Genomic DNA, 22,589 nt, shown 5'->3' on the forward strand with positions numbered 1-22,589 from the left:
ATGTATCTACAGTAACAAGAAACAAAAACTCAGATGCATCCAAATGATTATTGTAAAATCGAGCATCGCGTTAGTTAAGTCAGGCCACGTTAGTCACGCTTGCATCAGCTGACCATCAGCTGTTCCTGACGTGTACCAATCCAGTCTTGACACCTATCACCTGTGGTCTATTTAAATTCCCATTATTCAGTGTCTCTCAATCACATTGCTGCTTGCAATTAACTCCCTCCTCCAACCACAACTCCACCAACTGAACCTGTAATCCGATCTAACTTTGTTCCTTCTTACAGTCTCTTCATTGGAAGCAGTCTCTATCACATTTTGTTTACAACTCATGTAATTGTGAATTGTAATTAGGTATGATTATAATTGTTCTGTTCTGTACCCCAGTGGGGTTTGTCTTGCTGCTCTCCCCGCTCTGTCCAAGCATGGCTGCATGGACAGGTGTGTGGAGTGTTGCCCAGAACATAACCATACCGCCAACACTAACTGTATGCAATTATAATTCTAATAAATATACTTGACGGAAGTGGTCCTGATTGAACCATTTTTAATTAGGGTTGGGTATCGATTGGGTTTGATATGATACCGGTGCCATTTCGATACTCTTAAAACTGTACCAGTGCCTAAACGTTGCCTGAACCAATACTTCTATAAAAATAAATAAATAAAAAAAAGCCAAAAAAGGATAACATTAAAGAACATAGAATTTAAAGATTTAAAATAAATACGTAGCATTCACACGCTCCTTGGATGCTCTCATTTCCCTAGCTTCCCTTACTCTAAAGGCGGGTGTACATGGTGCGATTTTTGCTGTTGTATGAGTTTGCATGCAATTTTATTTTATTTTTTTCCTCCAATCGCGTGGAAATCGCGTATGCTCGTACAGTATGGTCGCGACTCATATCATTTGCTATGAATTACAAGCCAAGCAAAGTGGCTTACGAGCACTTCCCGAACTCCCGATCATTTTCAAACATGTCTAAAAAGTTCGTGAGCTATCGGTTTGAATTCATGACATGTGTGCTGTTGAACGAGCCGATTTGTTGATTTATCTGAAGTTGACCAATCACGAACTAGGAAAACCACAGAAGAAGAAAGACGAAGACGGCAGCGCCATGGTGAATGTGGACTATTGACCAGGAGGATAAACTCGCTGGAGTCTGAGAGGAACAGCGAGCGCTGTATGATGTTTCTAGCAACGTGTTCCAATGCCTTTTTAGTTCTCTCGCTCTCTCTCACACACGCATATGTAGTTTACAGGGACTCTCCAGAAACGTAACGGTATTCTATATCCCCATACACTACCTCAATCCATCATGGAAAATCAATGTTTAAAATTTCTATAAACCATATACAAGAACACACACACACACACACACACACAGGGTGACCAAACTTCCCGGTTTCCTATTGCTGAAAAATAACCTGTACGTGTAGGAAACAGTCACGGCTTATATCAATATTTTATATGCAGTTATGAGAGAGAAGGAGAGCAGTTATATTAGGTGCATTCCATTTGAAGCAGTGCTGCATGGAATGATCACCTGTATGACATCAAAGTACCGAGAGCGATTCGAATGCATTGGATATGTGTGCTCTAGTTTTAGAATTTTTATCAAAGATAAAGAAGAAAACAATTTTTTCATGAAAATAGTTGAGGTAGGTGGCATGACCTTAAACTATAAACAAAAAAACTAAAATGTTGGGTTCACACTTATTTAACATGAATCTGGTCTCTCTGAACAGGTTAATCGGTTGGCTTTTTTGAGTTCAGTCTTTCAACACTCAGGCATTCGTGAAAGAATCTGTTGTACTTCTGCCACCTAGTCTGGAACCCATTTATTTTTGTTTTTCATGGGCTTTGGGACAATTTTCAAACTGAACCAAAACAGTTCCTCTCAAATAAAATAGTTCATTTCATGAAAACGAATTCCATGTTGTGATCCAGAAATACACCACAGTGTTTCTAATTAAAGGCATCTAATTGAACCTTCCCTTTCAGATCCTGGTCATGTCTGCATTATAACCCAGAATTCCACTGAATTTAAACCTAAACCACTTTAAAACACTGAGACTTTAAAATTTATGGCACTCATTATCCTTCTCGTTTCCCATTACCACACTGATTTAAATGCCCTATATTAAGGGATAGTTCAGCAGAAAATGAGAATCATTATTTACTCATCCTCATGTTGTTCCAAACCTGTAAGACTTTCATTTAGATTTGATACACAGTTGAAGATTATCTTTATGAAACCTAAGAGAGATTACTGTCCCTACGTTGAAATTCAATGCAGTCAAAACCTTTATGCTTCACTGTCTAGGTCTAGTGTCCTCAACAACCAATATGTGAAGAAAATGAGAGCTTAATAGTGTCCATGCGGTGCAGGAGACCTTTGGCATTGAGAGGGGTTGTAAAAAACACAGAATAGAACAGCACGGGGTGTTTTTTTAAGAGGGCTCCAAAGGGCCTCATGGAGAGACAGGTCAAAGTGTAGTAGCAGAAGTTTGGCATGGGCACAAATCTTATGCTCCCCTCTTGTTATTGCCTTTGTTTGTCTTGCCTTTCTGACTGATCCTTCAAACCTTTCACGTACATAGTTTGACACTGTTTGAAACACTTTGAAACTGTCTCCCCAAAATATTCCTATAAAAATTGATTCAACCGAGTTACTGCATAATTCAAATTCTGGAGTGAAGTACGAGGGTACGCGCTCGTAGCATGGTCACGCTCCATGTGAAGTGAGGCATACTCTGATTACATGAGACATGCTCCATTGTGTGTCTCTGTAGCAACAGTTAATTGGCACTCGAGCAGGTCCTCATACATGGCACCTCTGCCCCTCTGCTTTAAGCTAACATCAACAACAAAAGCTGACTGGCACTCTGCAGGGCCTCTTTTTTTGGGTGTTTTGATTCAAGCTGAGGTGTTGCTTTCCTCTTCTACTAATGAGGTTGTGGTCTTATTAACTACGGAGTCTTGAGGGGATTCTAAGCTTTGCTCAATTAACAGCAACACTTGTCTTGTTGTTTTTAAGATTTCTGCCAACTTTAACACCACTATAAGTAAGCCATTGGTTGGTAGATGCTGTAAAAGTTAAAGGTCTGTGAAACATTGCTCTGTTTGACACAGCAACATTGACTCAACCAGTGGTGTGAGTTTGACAAGAAAGTGTTCAGAAAACCTATTTAGAAACGGTCATATTTTTTTTGCCAATTAAATTTGCACACTGTAAAACTCAAAAAATCACCAAAAATTCAATAAATCTTATCTACACTAAGAAGGTACAAAACGAGCAAAAAGTAGATTAAGCGCAAAACAAAAATGTATAAATAAAAAATAAAAAACCCAATTACCCCAATTTATTGGTTTTCTTATTAGGCCAAATACTTTGACTCTACAGTATAGTATGAACCGTTATTGTAAGTGGCTGAGTTCTGATTTGTTGAATTTATTTTATTTTTTTGCAAAAAGGTGAATGCTGGCAGTAAGGCAGAGACAGCCTGTCTTCAGCCTGGCGACATCATCGTGGAGATTAATGGACTCAATACTGGCGATATGCTGAATGTAGAGGCACAAAACAAAATCAAGAGCTGCACAACACAGCTGCAACTTCTCGTTGAAAGGTGAGGGTGCCTCTTTTATTTATATACATTGTTTTTCTTTCAGAGATGGACACAAGTGCATTAGTACTGATCTAAAATGAAAGTGGCCATATTTGCAACACCTTCAGGCAGCCATATTTGCAAAACCATTTTCTATCTACTTGTGGTGAAATAATGAAATCCCTTTTTGACAAACTCACATTTCAAACTAACAATAATATCTGACATGCACTTTCCAATAAATATGGTTTATTGTGCTGAAATACAGTAAAAAAAAAAATGTGGTTAAGTCATAGCGCATGTGCATTCCAAAGTGCACGTCTCAAGACACTTGACTGTTTCTTTGGCATCCAGAGCTTTGAACGGCAGCTGCGGTGACTCAATGACTCTATCAATTGACAGTTCTTTAGATATTTAGAAGGTGGACTTCTCCCATCATATTATTTCACTTTCTCCAATCCGTAGTAATATGAGTGAATTGTCTTGATATATAAGCCTATAGTCTTTGTTGAAATTCGGTAATGGCTAAATATGTTCAAAGGAGTTAAAGTTTTATTCCACGTGGTTGTGCTGCCATGTGAATGAAAGAACTTTTCATAAACACTTTCTAAAAGGCATTGAGGTCCAATGAACCCAAAACCGGTGTGAATGAATAAAGTACAAAACCATGTTTACATAATGAACAATAGTTTTGCAACCAAATGTTACATGGCTATAATGGAAACTTGTCGAATGAGAGAGGCTCATGATCCCAGTGCCGTTTCAGTTTCGCTTTAAATTCATTTTTAGCTTGACTTGACTTCCTCTAGCCTAATTTGTTTTATTTTATATTTTAGTATCTAATATAGTTTAAGATCAATTTCTCTGTCATACAATTACTTCCTCTTTCTGCCCGGGTTACTTTTTCTCCGTGTCAACTCTAGGGTCAAAGATTCTTCAAATGACAGTTGTTTTCAGTCGATACATTTTATCAATGTACAATCATTCGTACGATTAGATTGACGGCATATGAATGTTTCAAGAATCACACATGAAACGTCTTAAGTTGACTTAAGTGCACAGATCTGCGCTCATTTCTACATTAGATGAGGCCCACAGTTCTGGCCAGAAACTGTACCTTTGCTCTCTCACAGACGTGCACTTTGAGCTCTGTGTCCATTTGAGTACATTTTTCCCTTCTGACCTCATTTCTCTGACCAGGCCAGAAACAACACTGGGTACACAATGGCACTCTATTTGTGTGTGTGTGTGTGTGTTTGTGTGTACTGGAGGAAGAGGGTGTGTGCCTGCCCTCTTCAAAGTTCATAAGTATCCTGTTATCTACTTGACCCTTTAGTTTTCAGGACAATCAATCTACAAATAGAAGTGCCTACAGTTATGTACATGTAGTAGAGGAGGGAAGTTGGCTTGTGTGTAATTCAGTTTGAAGAATTGGAAGAATTATTGGCATGAACGAGAGTTTCCTTAAGCTGTTTTGTAAAGTGTTTCCACTTTTAGTGATTTGAAAATATGGCTGGAATGCCGCAGTACATGTGGTGCATTAAGACACTCTGATGCAACATCTGAAGAATTCAAGTGTAAAGTCACAAGACGAGAAGTCACTCTGGAAGTCATGTTGTAATGCAGAAGTCGTTGCAGTGAATTTTGCCAGGAATGTATTCATTTTGCTTTTAAAACAGCATTTCCTCAAGTTTTTTGAGTGAGGTATTGAGTATCGACCAGAGTGAAAGCAATTTGGGGCAGGATTTTTATTCTCTGGTTTGATCTTATCTAGCAACTCAACAGTTGCTTTGACAGATCTCTAGGGCTAGCGTCACTTTGTATATTTCTGTAGTGTAGATGTGCATCAACAAGCAAAAAGTCTGCCATGTTATTTTTAACACATTATGTCTGTGATGCAAGTTTCAGAAAACCTGTTCGAAAACAATCTTCATCAGAAATAACACACGCTTTGAAACACTTAAGTGATGAAAATCTACTTTTTTTCTTCTCCCCAACACAAGTTGTAATCCATAATGCCATCCCAAACAAAACTGGGTGGGTTCTAGAACCTAAATCATGTCAGTACTTGTGCAAAAAGCATCAAGTGTTTCAAAGCAACTGCTAATTTATGCCTATTCTGCTAGAGCTCTGTGAACACGCAACCTGTTCTCATTTTAATTGTCTGTTTAATTGCCCATCCAATTAGAAAAATAAGGAGCCAGAAGTCAAAGGGTGTATTCTGTGGAAGTTGCCTCTTGAATTTGTTTTTATTTTTGTGTGTATATTATATGTGCACCAATGAATTTGGCTCAGACGTTTGTAACCGCTGACTCTATCCCCTTCCAAAAAGCATAATTTCAGTCATAGGCAGTGGTAGGAGGATGCTTTGCTTAAGCGTCGCAGTAAAACAGCTCATTAACAGCAGTGAAAGAGCTTATTTGGAAAGACCATCCAATTCTCAGACCTCCATCAAACTCACTGACTGTTTAAAGTGCTCTTAATGAAGTGTGTGTTTCAAAGGTCTACGATGAATTTAGTTTGAAGCAGAAATGGTTCAACAAATAAACCAGATCACATTAATGGCAAGAGTGAATCCATTTCCTTAATTGGTGAGCTTTTTCTTTTCCTATACAAATGAAAGCCTACAGGCACAGTGGGTGTTTATATAACCCAATATTCAAGAAATAAAATGATAATAGTTTCCCGAAGAGATCTTGGCACACTGAGGAATAAGGAAAGCTAGTCTGACTGAAGTATCGTGAAGACGTCGAGTACCGGCTCTGAATCAGGCCCTTGTGTGGCATTCCTTCCTCATGAAGCTATAAAGAGCTTTCTGTACCAAACATATGCCAGGGATTAATTTTAAGATAAATAAACGTTTTCAGACATGTGGCGCTTCCTGGTCAGGGGTTCTGCTGATGTCTTTAAACAAGACCGTGTTGTCTTTTCTCTGCCAGATTTCATCGATTTACATTAACGCTCGGTCAGCCTTCTGCATTTTGTTCAATGTATTGCTGTCCGCAGTTCCAACAGAGGAAATAAATGGCAGTATTGAGGGGATTCCAGTCTGCTTGGGTCAGACTGTCAGATTTACTTTTGAGTTTCATAATAATTTGAGGAATTATTTTCTTTTAGTTTATCCAGCTCCCTTATCTAATCAACATACTGTATCTGACGTCTAAAACCTGCTTGTGTCCACTGTTTTATGCCAGATGTATCCAGAAACGAACTTATAAAGCCATGCTCAAAGAAAGCGACCCAAATAAACTGCAGTTTTGAGGAAGTTTTTAATAATGCATTTTAGTTTGCTAAAATGCATTGTAAAATAAAATCCCTTGAAATTATGTTTGTCTCTTTCCACACAGACCTGCTCCTCCCACTCCTGGTCAGACCAATGGAATCACAGAGCAACTGGTTGGCCGCTTCCAGGTCAGTAAAACCAAAAAAGCAAGTATTATAGGAAAAGTTCATCCAAAAATGAAAATTGTCATTGACTCACCCTCATTTCATTCCAAAATGACTTAACATCTGTGGAAAAAAACCCTTTTTTTTGGGTCCATATAGTGGAAGTGCAGAGAAAAAGTTATGTTATGCAGGTTTAAAATTGTACAAAGGTGAATGATGACAAAATCATTTACTTTTTTTTGGGGGGGGGGGGGGGGTTAACTGTCCCTTTTAACAGCAGATGTTTGGTAAATGAAAAGAGACCGTGCTTATGATCAGTAGCTGAAACAATTATATTAAAAATAAAATATTTAGTTTTTCAGGCATAATTTCATATAGATGTGTTATTTATCTATAGGTTTGTTTCCCTTGATTCTGAATGTTTGCTTACATTCTTGTATATTATATGTTACATTATACGATATTTCACACTAGACCGCAAAAGTTTGGTGTCAAAATAGAAGTATAAATATATTTACATTTATAAATAATAATAATGAATGATATTAGAACATTTATAATGAGATGTTTCTTCGGCAGCCAATCAGAATATTAGAATGATTTCTGAAGGATCATGTGACACTGAAGAATGGAGTTATGATGCTGTAAAGTCAGCTTTGCATCACAGGAATAAATTAAATTAAAAAATATATTAAAATAGAAAGCAGTAATTTTCAATTGTTATAATATCTCACTATATTACGGTTTTACTTTTGATCAAATAAATGCAGGCTTGGTGAGAATGAGAGACTTCTTTCAAAAACATAAAAATGTCATAGAAAGTAGAAGCATATCCTTATTTACAAACTGTTGCTGCAAGAAGCGACACCACCTCAGTGCATCACTGTTGCAAGCCTGTGGTGAGTGTGCTGCCCTGTACTGCTGGCCCGAGGCTTAGTGTTAAGTTCTCTTCTCAGATTGCAGTCGAGCACGCCTGGTATCCATTAAGAGAAGATGAACATCAATCTGCTTATCAGAGATTTATAGTTTGTCAGGCTGAGCTCAAATAAGACATCCGAGTCAGTGTTTCCCACTTTTTAATTTTCTTTACAACAATAATTCTGCACGTCTTTAGCCATGACTATGAAAGGAACTTGGGAGTGTTATAAATCAGACAGAGTTCCTGCCTTTTAAATGCTAAAGGGACTGCTGACTTGTAACAGATACTATGATTGGAAGGATTGTGAGCCCCACAGGTCTCGTAGTCCTTCCTTACAAATCGTGTGAGAACTTGTGAAGGCGACACACATGAGAGTTTAACAATAAGTTACCACATAAGAAAAAACTATTTACGTTTAATGACAGAATTTGTGTTGTTTTATATTTTTATATTCTTTTTTTATGTTTAAATAAAATAAATAAAATAAAATATGTACTTGTTGTGGTAAGTGAAAATGACTATTTAATCCAAAGTGCTCTTTTGGTCAGATCAAACTCCAGTATCTGTTATTGAATTGTGGCTCTGGTTGTGCAGGAGGCTGTGCAGGTGAGTCGAGATGAGAACCAGAACTACCGAGAGTACACCATCTCCAGCCCAGCGTCTCTGTCCCCTGGCCCGTATTCACCTGAGCTGCCGTCCAGCCCCGACTACAGAGGGGGCAGAATCACACCCACCAGTAAGAGGTACGACTGCACAACTGTACTGCTGCTGGATTGATGCAAGGACATGGATTCTGTTTGTACAATGGGATTGCCTGCTTTACATAATTGCATAGATGTTTGGTTTGGCACCTTGACACAGTAATGCTTTAAATAAGCAGCCTATGATCTCTCTGTGGTCTGTTAGGGTTATTGATGATGTAAAGAAAAGATTCCATGATGATTCTGTGAAATTGTGTTCCAGCACGCAGCTGATGTCTTCAGAACACAGATACTTCATACTGTACCTTTAATGACTTTAGTACCTCCGATGTTCAGCTGTATAAACAGAGAAAGTGTTTCTGTAGAAGTGTTTAAGAAAATATTCTGCATTCATTAAGAGAAGATTGTATGTGTTGGATGACTGAAATGATTTGATATTAAGCCTATCTGCAAACGTTTATTTTTATTATTTTTTTGGAACAAAAATAGATATTTAGCAGAATGTACAAGCTTCTAGGTTATATGTGATGAAAGTGGATGGGGAGCACAACGTTTGAGCTCCAGAAACACCATAAAAGTCCTTATGACTTCTATTTGTATGACAAGTCTTATGCAACCAAGTTTTTAAAGTCATTATTGACTATTCATTCTTTGGAAGCTTTGCTTGACAAATTTGTTCATTCTTCACTTTGGTTTTATGGAAAAGAACAGCACTTTTAGGTGAACATTTTTAAGGTGTAAGTTACTATAAAATAGATGCAGTTTCAGACAGTGCAGTTTTAAATGCAACTGACGAAGGGAACTTTGATTAGAGCTGTCAGTTATTGTACAGGATGCATGCTAGGATGCCTTGGGACTCCTCATGAAGTTCATAATGTTCATAGTGATGATCTTTTTCTTTCAACTGGGGGGTTTCCTGTAGGGGAATCTGCACAAGGTTGATTCAGAGGGAATAGATCATAGTTCAGCACTCATCTACAGTCTGTGTCCTGAGGCCCTACACACACACACACACACACACACACACACACAGATGCAAATCTCTACCTGTTCTTCTCAAATTTTACTGTGCATGTCTGACCTCTGCCCGACTGCAGCACATTCCACATGTCACTGCTGGTGAAGCTCATTTGATTAGATTTAGTGATGGATTATGACCAGATTCATAAATTATGGATTAATCAGGCAGAACTTGGCAGATGCCTGCATTACAGCACAGAATGACGCTGAGAAAGTGACTTGTTTCTTTTGATGTCTCCTGCCCAAACAATACGTAAACTGTACAGTATAGGATTATCACTCTATGATTGCTTTTTTGAAGAGGAGGTATTTGATTATATTGATAAAATGCTACAATTAAAGGGATAGTCACCAAAAAATGAACACTGTCATTTGGTATTGTTAAAAAAAAAATTAAATTGTGACTAATGAGCTATATACAGTAAGATAATAAAGAAACATTTCTTATGCTGACAACAGTTGTGCCCCATTTTTGTGAAAACATCCAGATTTCTCAGATGAATAGAAATGTCAGTATTTATTTGAAATATAAATATTTTAATCTTTTGTAAAATTGTAATTGTATTAACTGTCACTTTTGATCAATTTAATGGGTCCTTGCTGAATAAGTGTTATTATTATTATTATTATAAAAAAAAAAAACTTAACTCACTGGATGTTACGTATTTTCATCTTGACACATCTGAATAATTTCACATTCATGTTTGCTTCTGTTGAATTTCTTGGTCCATTTCTACTTTGCTATAAAAATAAATAGATAAAAATAAAAACTCCAACTGCTTGTTTTAGATTCATGTAGCTGCAACCCATTTCTTATCAGTAGTTTGCTTCAAAACTTGTTTAAATTCAACATGAATTCAGAAATGTCCCATGGTCTGCACTTATTACGACTACATGTTTCTGTGTTTTTCAGCCTCCAGCTTCATTCTTGGTCCTCAGAGGAGAAGAACATACAGAGTCACAGACTGTCCCGACCCCTCTCTCAGGTACAGAGTCACTACCATACAGTCTAAACCCCAAGAACACATAACAGATCTGAAGCAATAAATCCTGCATGGACTGGTTTGACAGGGGATCTTTTGTGTTGATGTATGACCCATTGAAACAGAAGTCAGGGCGGCACATTCTGAAGAGCTCGCTCTTGTTTTAAATAGCAAGTAGCCTTTACACACATGAGATCTGGAGCACTGATTGCTGGACGTCTTTTGTTGTGGAAACCCGAGGGTACTACTTGTCCCGGTTTCAATTAGTCATGAAAAAGACAATAACACCATGTCCTAACCAATTGTGACGTGGCTAGATATAACCATATTTGTCTGAACCAGCCGAGACACAACAAGCAACAACCCCCAGAACATTTTGTTGTTTGCTTGATTAGCCCTCACGTTGTGTTTTGGTCATTTTGACCCCGAGGGGATTTACTTTTTTTTTCCCTAGAAAATGCTAGCTAGATATCACATTGGACTTAAACCTACAGACTTTGCTCACATGAGGTTTAACAACTTCCCAAAAAATCTATAATTTGTGTACTTTTGGGGATTTCTTTTCTCCCTCTTTATTGCACTTGTGGTCCAAAATAATCTCGAAAACTTGTTTTCTTTCAATTAGCACAGGAATGTATTTCTTTTTGGAACTTGATAGATTGTATGCCTCATTGATCTGAGCTTATGCGCCTCAGTTTTTTGAGTGAACATTGCCAAAATTGTCCACAAATAATGCTTGTTTTTCACTCAAAAACTTAGGTAATACCATTAATCAGTTCAAAAATAACATGCAAAACCTGTGCTAACTGAAAGAAAACAAGCCAGTGGCATTTATAATTAAGGACGATGGGACATTCTCATTCTGAAAACTATTTTTTGGACAAAAATTAGCATATGCACATACAAACAAGATGACTGGTCTATTTTTGGTATGTTTTCTTGGAAGATAACTTGTGAAGGTATAGTTACAAGAAGGTACAGTTTTATACTCCATGTGGATCAGTACTGAACATATTACAGGTTGTCAAAAACGAGCAAGAGAAGTTGGAGAGATGAGGGCTGGTAAATCTCAATGTTGATGGGATCTGCAGCGGAACATTGATGTTAGTTCTGCCTAATGCATCTGAGAAGCTTCCATATGTGTTCATGTTCGGCGGACATGCTACATTGAGTCTTCGCACGGAAGATGATTGCTTTGCTCTGCTCCTGAAATGCGGCTCATAAATCTCTTTAGTCTCTGCTTGTATATGACTTCATGGGAAAAGCAGGTTCTCAGTGGCACAAATGAACTCCGATGCCGCTTCAGGATCGCACTCTCAGGAAATGAGATCATGATTTCCATCCGATATTATACCGTTCGCAATAAAAGGGTTAGCATTTCATTTTCATAGTAGGCGGTGAGTACATAAACTTTGAAAAGGTCAGCTTGCCATGCTTGATGTTCATGGGAGCGCAACCTGGAAATGGTTAATTTAGAGCATTATTGAAACCGTACGGTTGACCTTTCTTGTAGCTTATTTTAACCTTCATTATTGTATGAGTTATACAGCTTTTGTAGCATCTTGGAGGATAAAAACTGGAGAATGGGCAATAATCTGAAGGAAAAGTGCTCCAAAGCCAGTCCCAAAAGCTAAAATTGAGCAAAGTTGTGGGAAAGTTATTGCGAGATATGTCAGCTATTTAGCAACAGGCTCAGTCTCACAGAAGTTTCTACGAGGCAGATGTCAGAGCAGGAAAAAACAGGCAGGACCTTTGATGGCTGAAGACATTCCAGTCATTTTATCAGTGTTGTGGATGTTAAATAAACACACATTCATGACACAGCTTATTAAACTCAATAACATCCCAATTCCCCTGTCGGAAACGCTCGGCCCTTTTAAAGAGCAGCGTTTGAAGGCTTCTGAACGAAGCTCATAGGAGGTCTGGGAGAAGTCGGCATCATGACAGTGACACTGAGCACTGGCCTTGGTCAACAAAAAAATCTCAATATAGATGTATTAGGCTGTGAGAATGTCCATGCAAGACTAGGCGGGGAGAAAGAATGAGAAGAAAAGTTCATCCAAAAATGATAATTCGGTAATTTCCTTGTCCTCATGCAGTTCAGAAGGAAATTTATCTTGTTTGGACTTTTATAGCCCTGATAGCATGGATGTTTTAAAGACATCTAATCGATGGGAGGTTTCATCCGGACTTCAGTCGCTGTCACACATTAGAAAGACATTCAGCAGACGTTTGCAATATTTGTGATTTATAGAATGTATGTGAATCTGATTTTCTTAAGATGTTTTTATACAACACTTGGAATTAATCACAATAGAAGTAAAATTGTAATTATGCCTTGCATAAGTTTTTCAAAATAACACTGTAACAGTATAATAATAACTGCAGTGTGGACTCCGGTCCAGAAAAGACATGGAAAGAAGACCCTCTCAAGACTAGAAAATGTGGTTCTGGACTAGGAATTGTGAGTTTAGGCCAGTCTGGTCCTGACTTTAGTTCTGTAACATTGAATATAAAAGGGAAAAAAGGAAACTTTTTTCTGTCTTGTTTTGTTTTACATTTTATCTTGTGATGTTCTTTTTTCCCCGTTGCTTGTGATATAGTTTTTTTTTTGTCTTGTTTGCTTTTTTTTTTCTCGTTTTGTCTCGTTTTGTAATGTATTTTTATTTATTTTTTTTTAACCTTTTTTTTGGTTTGGCTTGTTTTTGTTTTAGTCCTTTTGTCTCTATTTTGTTTTCTTTTAGTTTTTTTTGTCTTGTGATGTTTTTTTCTTTTTTTTTTTTTCTCATGTTTTTTTTGGGTGAGGGGGTGGGCTGTGTTTTATTTTGCTTGTTGTGTTGTTTTGTGAAAAGTAGCTGTGTTGGCAGTGTGGGTAAAACATTGATATGGAGAAAAAAAAGGCTTTTTTATTTTGTAGTTTTTGCTTTTTTGTGTGTGTGAGATTTTACCCCCCCCCCCCCCCCCCCCTATTTTTCTTGAATATGAATATGTTTGTCTCTTCAGAGTTCATACCACATTATATGACAAAATAATTGCAATATGATTTTTGTTGGCCCAATCTTGCAGTCATAATCATATAGTTTCTCACAGACATCCCACCAATGCACAAGTGCGTACAAGGAGAGTGTGGTGTAGACGGAGCCTTAGACTCACGTAGGCATGGAGTCCATGGCAGCTTTCATTCACGGTTCGCTTTGTTCAGCGTCACGTCCCTTTACTGCCGACACCAATCTAGTCCGAATTAGGGTTGTCACCTTCTGTTCTCAATCTCTCTCTGCACAATCTAAACATATTTCTTATTCTTTATTCTTTTTCAGGCTCTCTCATAACATTATATTATGGGGTTCAGCGGTATCTGTTTTTTAGATTGTTTTAGTTGTGGAGTTAGTGATGCCAAACAATGGATTAGAAATATAAGGGAGAGTTCTGGATTAAATGATGCTTAAAGGCAGGAACAAGGAAGTAGCCAATGAGGTGTAGCAGTAGGGTTGATTAGCTGCCACGTCTGTGGTCAGAAATGCTGGACACACAAACATGCACACAAACAGTCGGTTTGCTCTTTACTGTCAATGGCCTCCGAGTCTTTCATGTTCCTCTGTCATGAGGGTCTGTAATGGGGGACTTTGGTTTAATTGTGGTGTTTGTTAGATCCCAGAAAACCACTTTGGTGCCAGAGATGGTTAGGATCTTTCCCTCACATATTTCTACTGGAATTTTAAGATCCGTTCAAGCTCTCTCCTCGTTTTTTATTCTTAAATTGGTATCCCTTCAGCCCTGCTCCTTCCGCTCTTCTTCTTCAGGGAGCACTTGCATTCTTTTACTCTTAGTTGTCTCCAGCACTTAACAGAGCGTCTTGGCAAGGATGTGTATGTGTGTGTGTGTATGTGTGGTGCCTTTTATAACCGCTTTATTTTGGAATTGTGTGGCACGATTGCTAAAATGTTTGATTCTTTTTGTGTGGTTTGGCTGTGGAGGTTAATGGAAAGCACAGTGTGTTCTCAAAAATGAGTTTTCTTTCTTTGTACTCAGTGCAAGTACTTGCATGTTCCCAGAAGTCATCAGGTGTTGTTTGGATGGACATACTGTAAACCAATGCATCTGACACTGAAGCCATAGTTAAAAAAATTATTTGTTGTAGTTACTTTAATGTACTTAAATACAGTAGCTTAGTTGATGGTTTTATTTAATTATTACATTTTAAATGTAAATTTACAGTAAATGCAATAAAACATTTATTTTAATGAGTTTATAAACCAATAAAAAACTGTATTTGAGAGGATAGTTAGACAAAACCTAGTTGTCCTCTTTTTCTACTGTGGGATTTAAATACATGATTGATTTCAATGATTTCAATAATTTCAAATTTTGCTATGTTTTCTCCAGGTGCCAGTTGCATAAACATAGTTACCACATTAAGACTAACTAGCAGTTAAACAAGGGGTTATTAGCAATGTTTTCAGATTCAAATATCCGTTTTTAATACTGTGCATTTATGATGTTGCCATACCTGAATACCTGAATACAACTGAGCTACTGTCACGCTACTGAAAAACTTGCTGGTATTGTATATTGTAGGATGGTAGCATCTCTACTTTTAGTGAGTTACTCCACTACACTGTCTGTCACACTCATACTCATGTATACACACATCTATACACCCGTTGTACCTAGTACAGAAGGGCTTTTTCCCCCAATGGTCCTCTGTGATCTTTGTAAAGTGTGGTTCAGGTAGAGGTATAGTCTCCAGAGAGTGAGTTAAGAGAGGAAAAGATAGCAGGAATATCCATTAGTCCTGCATCATGGGGTGTAGGGTATCCTGGGAAAAGTGGCGTGTACAATAAGGGCTCTGATGCAGAGCGCTCAAGGTGTGTGGTGTTGGTTTTCTCGCCCTTCTGAGGCACAGGCCCGTCCTTGTACAGCTGAGCCTGGTGGAGATAGGCTGAGGAGGGTTTATTCATCACGCATGCTGTCTTTTAATTTTTACTTTCTCGCTCTCTCTTTCTCACTTTTGCCTTTTCACACCGCTCTGTTTGGTCAGACACTCCACTCCTCCCTCCTCGCTTCCTGGCAGCCGTTCAGGCACCGAGACTGCCATTGAACCACTCTCCTCCTCTTCTCTCTCTTTTGCTCTTTCCCTCTTCGTCTTCTCCTTGGTTCTGTGAGAAGGGTGATAGACGGTGAGAAGGTGACATGAGACACATAGAAAAGGGTTATAAGGAAGGAGGAAGTCTGATCATGTTTCTGTTGAAAGACTGCACAAAGTGTTTTTAAATCCACTTCCTGTGCTATCTGAAAAAATGTTTTCTAGGAGCTTGAACATAATGGTTACAGCACAGGTCCTGTGTATTTATTTTGGCACCCATATTGCCAGGTTACAGTGTTCACACTGGCCACATGAGCAGAGCGGTGCTGGAATTTGAGTTTTTGCAAAATAAACCTTTATAAAGCGTATTAGTAAAGGCGAAAGTTCACAATTAATAAAGGTATTGTCTCTCAAAAGAAAGAATTGCTTAAACAAGTCATCAGTAATTCAAATCCCACTTCCGTGACAGCTACACATTATGGGCCGACACATTTGCATAATGCAGTATTTCCCATATATTGATTTATTTTTGGCAGCTTGCCACAATATCAAAACTGACCTCTGCCAGCATAGATTTTTGGAAAATCTATTTGTGACGAACGAATTTGCATTTTCAATCAACCCATCTGCTGTTTTTTTTCAGACCAATGTGAAAATTGACTGATGGTTTTACACAAAAAACACGCAGAGTGGTAAATGGTGAGTGTAAGTCTGTGGGAAACACTGTAATGCCTGCCTATGTTCTAGGTTTGCTAGCTACAATCCATTTGACCCCGCACCAGACAGCCAGCTCCTTAAAGGGTTAGTTCACCCAAGAATGAAAATTTGTCCATCTTCTACTCATCCTTTTAACATTCTAGGTATATGTGACTTTTTTTCTTTCTGAATATTCCAATCTGAGTTATATTAAAAATTGTCCTTGCTCTTCCAAAGTGTTTTTATGAGATAACTATCCAGATTTCAAACTTAACAAACAAATTTTTTTCTAACATCTGCTGATTGTGGGATGTGGAAGATGTACAGGCGAAAGATGGAAGATGTATGCGTCGTGCGCCTCTGGAAAATATAGGAGCAAAGGAAAACCAGTCTCCTCTTGGCTTATTTCAAAATCCTCCAACGTTTTTCTTTACAAATCCTTGTTTTGTGCTTCTTATTTGTGACCAGTGTTTTGTTTTGTTCTCTCTCCATACTCGTCACTTACCATGGAGCACTGACGTTAATGGTTTAAAATCTGGATATTTATCTTACAAAAATGCATGGATTCGCTACAGTGTGCCTTTATTCAATTCACCCCCTGGAGCCGTGTGAGGGACGTTTTATTACAGATGTGTGCACTTTATTTCATGTCTTCTGAACTGTTGACAACTAACACCCGCTTAGCCTGATTGAGAGGCTTGGAAGAGCAAGGACAATATTTAATATAACTCTGATTGGATAATTCTGTAAGAAGAAAGTCACTTACACCTTGGGTGCTTCGAGGGTGAGAAGATGATGGATGTATTTTCATTTTCGGGTGAACTAACCTTTTAACCTCCTGTCTGTAAGTAGACTCGCCACAGTCCTGAATGAGGCAGATGAGTGTGGTGGGAGTTGTCTGCAAACATCAGGAGCTTGACAGATGGGTCTTTTAGATGTACAGTTGTTGATGTAGAGGGAGAAGAGCAGTGGGGAGAGAACAGAACCCTGAGGAGCTCCAGTGCTGATCATACATATGCTGGATGTGTATTTTCCCAGCCTCACTAGCAGCTGCCTTTCTGTCAGGAAGCTGCTGATCCACTTACAGTCGGAGGTGGGCACGGAGAGCTGCATTAGTTTGGGCAGGAGAAGGTTTGGGATAATGGTGTTAAAGGCCAAGATGGAGTCCTCAAACAGGATCCTCACATAAGTCCCTAGTCTGTTTAGATGTTGCAGAACATATTGCAGTCCCATGTTGACAGCACTGTCCACCGACTTGTTTGCTCTGTAACCAAACTACAGGGGGTCCAGCAAGTGTCCAGTAATGTCCTTCAGGTGGTCCGGCACCAGTTTTTCAAACAGTGATCCAGTATATTACTGTCAATGGTGTCTCATGTGTGATCTGATCAGCGAGTTTCTGAAATGCTGAGCTCTCGCGTGTTGCGGCGGAATGCAAATACTCACGACAATGAACAAGCAAAACTCCAGCTGCGAATAGAATGGCTTACATCTAATGAATATCGCTTCTAGATCTGAACAGCACATCTTCTTTAACACTATTACATCTGTACACTACCTTTCGTTGATGTAAAAACATGTCCCACTGCCGTGCGATTTCCCAATTGATTCTGTGTCACGATCTGCTCTGAAACATTTGTCTGGGAGAGCAGGAGGAGTTCATCTGTTTGGTTGGGTAGAGAGCGGAGATTCATCAGATGGATGCTAGGCAGCGGCGTTCGAAATCTACGCTGCCTGAGCTTCACGAGTGTACCGGCTGTGAAGTGTCTGAACAGCGCTGCTGCTCCACCAACTACAATGTCCAGCAAAATGTCTGAATAAACGAAAACTGGTGAAATATCGGGTGCTGTGTACTGCCGAATGTCCAGCAATTTGTCTCTGGTGAAACTGATTGCAAGGATATAACTAAAGACAGGACAAACTAACAAAAACATAAAAACAACTGCGGACGACACCACTGAGGCTGCCATGCTTGGCGCCATCTTGGAACTTACAAACGCATTATTTATTGCATATTATAAACACATTTATATATTAAACAATACGACATGCAGATGTTTATTTTTTAGAAACTGGTTAGTGGAGGACACTGGATATTTACTAAATGTTTGCTAGAAAAGCACTTACGACAGCTTTGTTTTTAGATGTCACCAAGGCATAAGCAACATAATACTCACAGTAGCTCAGGTGATATTATTGTGCTAGCTTTCTCGATATGTATGTAAAATATACAGTAAATATGCAACTTTGAAAGTTTAGGGTTCATTTACTGTAAACGCAACTTTCAGAATCTGAAATCTGATTGGATTCATTGCAATGTATTTATCAGTGTGAAAGACCATGCAAGCCTGCTTTTGTATAATGCTGTAATTTTGCAAATGTGAAGTTAAGCTTTTTTTCCTACTAAACTGTGAAGTTATTTAGTTCAGCACACTAGATTGTGAAACAGCAAGAAAACTGACAAAGTCTGGTGAATTTGTGTAACATTTTGGGGTAAATCTGAAATGTTACTGTAACTGAAAACCGGCAGAGAATGCAGTTGTACTTAAAAAAAAAAATAAAAATAAAATAAAATGTACTTTCTACTATAGAATAGAGTCAGTGCCATGAACCTTGTTACCATTAGCTGTCATTTGGGAATATCCATCTTTATTGCACACACATCTTGAGGACAAGAACAGTAGAAAAGATGGAGGAGTGTTCAGTCTATTAGGATTTGCCCATGCTTTATCGTGCTGCTCTTGGGAGAGAGATGTGCAGCCAAACCTAAGAGTGGTTTGGCAATGGATCACTCCTAGTGCCTGATCGCCTAGCTGGGTTGCCTGTGATGACTGTTTTATGGTTGCCATTGTGGCAAGCCTCATCCTGTGAAAGGTTTAAGGGTTCAGATATAAATAAGCAATGCAGTACCTGTACACAAACAGTGTTTAGGAAGATGCTCTGAAACCGCTTTCCAAGCTGCAAGCTAATTTGATGTGGTTAAAAATGGATATAGTTATGTTCAAAAATAGCTGCAATATAAGCTACTGTGTAAAGAAGAGCATTTAACTAACTTGACTGAAGTCATCTAATCACAGTATATTTTATCTTTTAAATTCGTTTCTTTACACTCTTAAAAATAAAGCTTCCAAAAGGGACTTTTCACTGCAACGCCATAGAAGAACTGATGATTTAAGGTCATGACTAATGTGTATTGTGCATCTTTCAGCAAAATGTGTCTTTCTGTGGCTTAATTAATGTATGTACGAGTTAATATAATAATAGAGAGCTATTATAGATCATGCTTTCCCTTTACATTTTCTCTATTTTGTCAAACACAGTGTACTTCAAACTCATAGGAGACACTTTGTTTCTTTATTGAAGTGACCTTTTGCCTGTTTGGTGTTTTAGATGAATTGTTTTGGACTGCTGCGTCTTGAACTGAACGCGACATATCTGGTGTGCGATTCCTGAGTTGTGCTAGACTCCAGCCAGTGCTGCGCTTCTCGTCTGGTGTGTCCGCTTTCAGTCTAAAGAACATTTTTCTACTGTAAAAACCTATAGTGGTTTAATGGATGTTAAAGGTTCTTTATTGGACCATATGTGCCAATAAACAATCTTACTTGCATCTAACTGCAGCTGTGGTGATGCAATGACTTTATCAGTTGGTAATCGCCTCTTTTATTTAGAAAGGGGACTTAATTCATCATATTGCACGTTTGCTGTGGAGGGGAGATATAATGCATGTTTATAGTGCATATTCAACAATGCAGTTTTGATCTGGAGCAACTTAAAGTCAGATGCGACTTACTAAAAAAAAAAAAAAAAAAGATGAGAAAGAAAGTATCAAAATACCAGAAGAATATTTAAGAAATGTGAAGTTTACGTTCATATCACACTCATTTCCGTTGTTAAGGCCTTGTCTCTCATTTGTTTTCACTCCGTGTGGTTCAGTGGCAGAATACTGGCATGCTCATTTTCTTTTCTCTCAATAAGTTGAGCTGGGTGGAGCGGCCCTGCTCTTATAAATGTGGGCTCCCCTTCATTTAGTGCTTGGTGATGGCAGACCGTCCGCTGTGTTCGCGGGTGCATTCGTGTTTGTGCATGCTGGAGTTCATTCACTGGGAGGTGTGTCTCACTGGAGCACTCGCTTGCGGTCTCTTCCTCAGAACACAAATAAAGGCTTGGCTCGCAGCGGACGATCGATCAGTTGCTGTTCCAGCCTCAAAACAAGTCTCTTTCCCGTCAGCTTCCTCTCTTCCTTAGACTGCTCGTCAAGGAAGATTTAAGATTTGCTCTTCCTCAGCACAGATTAAAATCATTTTTGGCTAGGTTTGTCACCCCCCCCCACACACCTCTCTTCCTTTTTCTCGCTTCCTCAGATGTTCCAGAGAGACAAGGTGCTATTTCAAGTTGGACTTTAAAAACATAGGGGCTCTGTGTTGAACCCCGTTTAAAAGTCTGTTAGACACAATTAGTCTGATTTTGATAAGTATAGAGGTTTATCACCAAATCAGAGTTTCCATGCAGGCCCATGGCAATAGATCTTGAAAGACCCAAACCTGCCAGGGTTTGTGGTGCTGCTTTTGCCTGTGCAGAGATGAGGCCTTTTTTAGAACAGTTTTACTGAATAGAACTGAAAGGCGTGGCAACATTCCACAAGGCGTCATGGTAACCAAGAATCACATCAGACTCTAAATATTGTTCAACCTCACCAAAAGTGAACATTTAAAGAGGCACTTCACAAAACAAAAACAAAAAGTGAATTCACTCTTTTCTCTAAAACATAAATATTTTATTTTTATATAGATGTTATATATATTTTTTTTCTTAAATTGTGTTGTTTGATCCCCAACATTCTTCAAAAAATATTCTATCTGTGGGAAAACATCAGGCCTCACTTAAGGCCCTTTTTTATTGTCATTTAAAGAGCCCAAATTTCTCATGATGGCTTACAAACAGTCTGCATTACATCATTTGTGGCAGGAGAACAGTCCAAAATGTCAGTTCACACCATCTGTGTGTAGCCAGATTATTGTCTGCGCATCTGGTCTGCTAGGTAGTGTGCACCTCCAACACATCCGTCTACACTCATGGTCAATAAAGAGACTTTGAATGCCTTGTGCACTGAACTACACTAGAAAACATTGTGAGCTCAAGCGGTTTCCTCAAGACAGTGACTGACCAGAACAGACCATCTTCAATCAGAATGACAGTTAATGAATATAATGACAAGAAACAGCATCAGTAATTCTAAATCAGAATGGAAGAAAACAAGGTTCAGGGCTCAGAAAAAATATATATTTGTGACGTTAACATCTAAAGCCCACCCCTAGAAACAGAATTTCTGAAGTAAAGAAAGTTAAAGAAAAAAAACCCAGAAGGCAGGCAGACACAAAGAAAGTGATACTGAGACCAGAGGCAGAGAACAGGAGACAGGGTTCATCCAGGTGTTTCCTATCTAGCAGTGGTTTATAAAGCTCACTAATTACTCCATAAACTCCATCATCTCTGTCAGGCAGCAGGGCCCACGATGGTTTGGATGGAGATCATTATCACTGTTAGCATGAGTGATACAGAGACTTTCTCAGCCGCTGGGCCAGACTTTATGCTTTAATTCAATGACTCAGTGTTTTTCTTTAGTCGTTTCTTTCACGTTCATCCTTCATGCTGCAGACCACACATCAGATCTTGCCTCTGTTTGGACGCATGCCCTCTTTTCACTTGGATAAAAGGATGGTTATGGTCTATTACCATTTTATATCATTCAAAATGTATATTATTTCAACCTTTAGGACCATTTCAGGTCCCTCTGTTCTGAACGTACACGTGTTAATATACATGTCATGACATTGTACTGACATTTAACATGCTTCAAGCTCCTATGACTTGCATGAAAGTCCTTAAAACATGGAAAAATGGCTGGAAAAAATATTAACTCCCCAGTTAAGGACAGCCAAACCGGTAACCAGTTTTTGTCACTCAGTTTCCCACTTTCTGGGGTTGGATTCGTATGTGAGAAGGGGGTTGGGGCCGTAATAATCTTCATGATGAGGTCCACAGCTTTAACAAGGTTCTAATGAATGCCAGATGCCTAATGAGTTTGATTCCCGGCTACAGTTGGACCACTTTAACACTCTTCATTAGAAGTGTGTGCTAGTATTGTCCAGCATGCTATGCACTCTGAGGCTACTTTATTAGGGAGCACTGCACCG

At 38.7% G+C, this 22,589-nt stretch overlaps 1 protein-coding gene across 2 annotated transcripts in view; it reads left to right on the forward strand.

The window, feature by feature from the left end:
- The window catches only part of LOC128018355 (PDZ and LIM domain protein 2-like), a 53,424-nt gene that overhangs the window by 16,648 nt on the left and 14,187 nt on the right, over positions 1-22,589 (forward strand). For both annotated transcript variants that reach the window (XM_052603829.1, XM_052603828.1), the window contains exons 3-6: positions 3,479-3,630; positions 6,957-7,020; positions 8,510-8,658; positions 10,550-10,622. In XM_052603829.1, the coding sequence (XP_052459789.1) occupies positions 3,479-3,630; positions 6,957-7,020; positions 8,510-8,658; positions 10,550-10,622 (438 nt within the window). The remainder of the gene's footprint in view (positions 1-3,478; positions 3,631-6,956; positions 7,021-8,509; positions 8,659-10,549; positions 10,623-22,589) is intronic.

Source organism: Carassius gibelio, chromosome A8 (genome assembly GCF_023724105.1).
Source record: "Carassius gibelio isolate Cgi1373 ecotype wild population from Czech Republic chromosome A8, carGib1.2-hapl.c, whole genome shotgun sequence".
NCBI classification, from domain to species: domain Eukaryota; kingdom Metazoa; phylum Chordata; class Actinopteri; order Cypriniformes; family Cyprinidae; genus Carassius; species Carassius gibelio.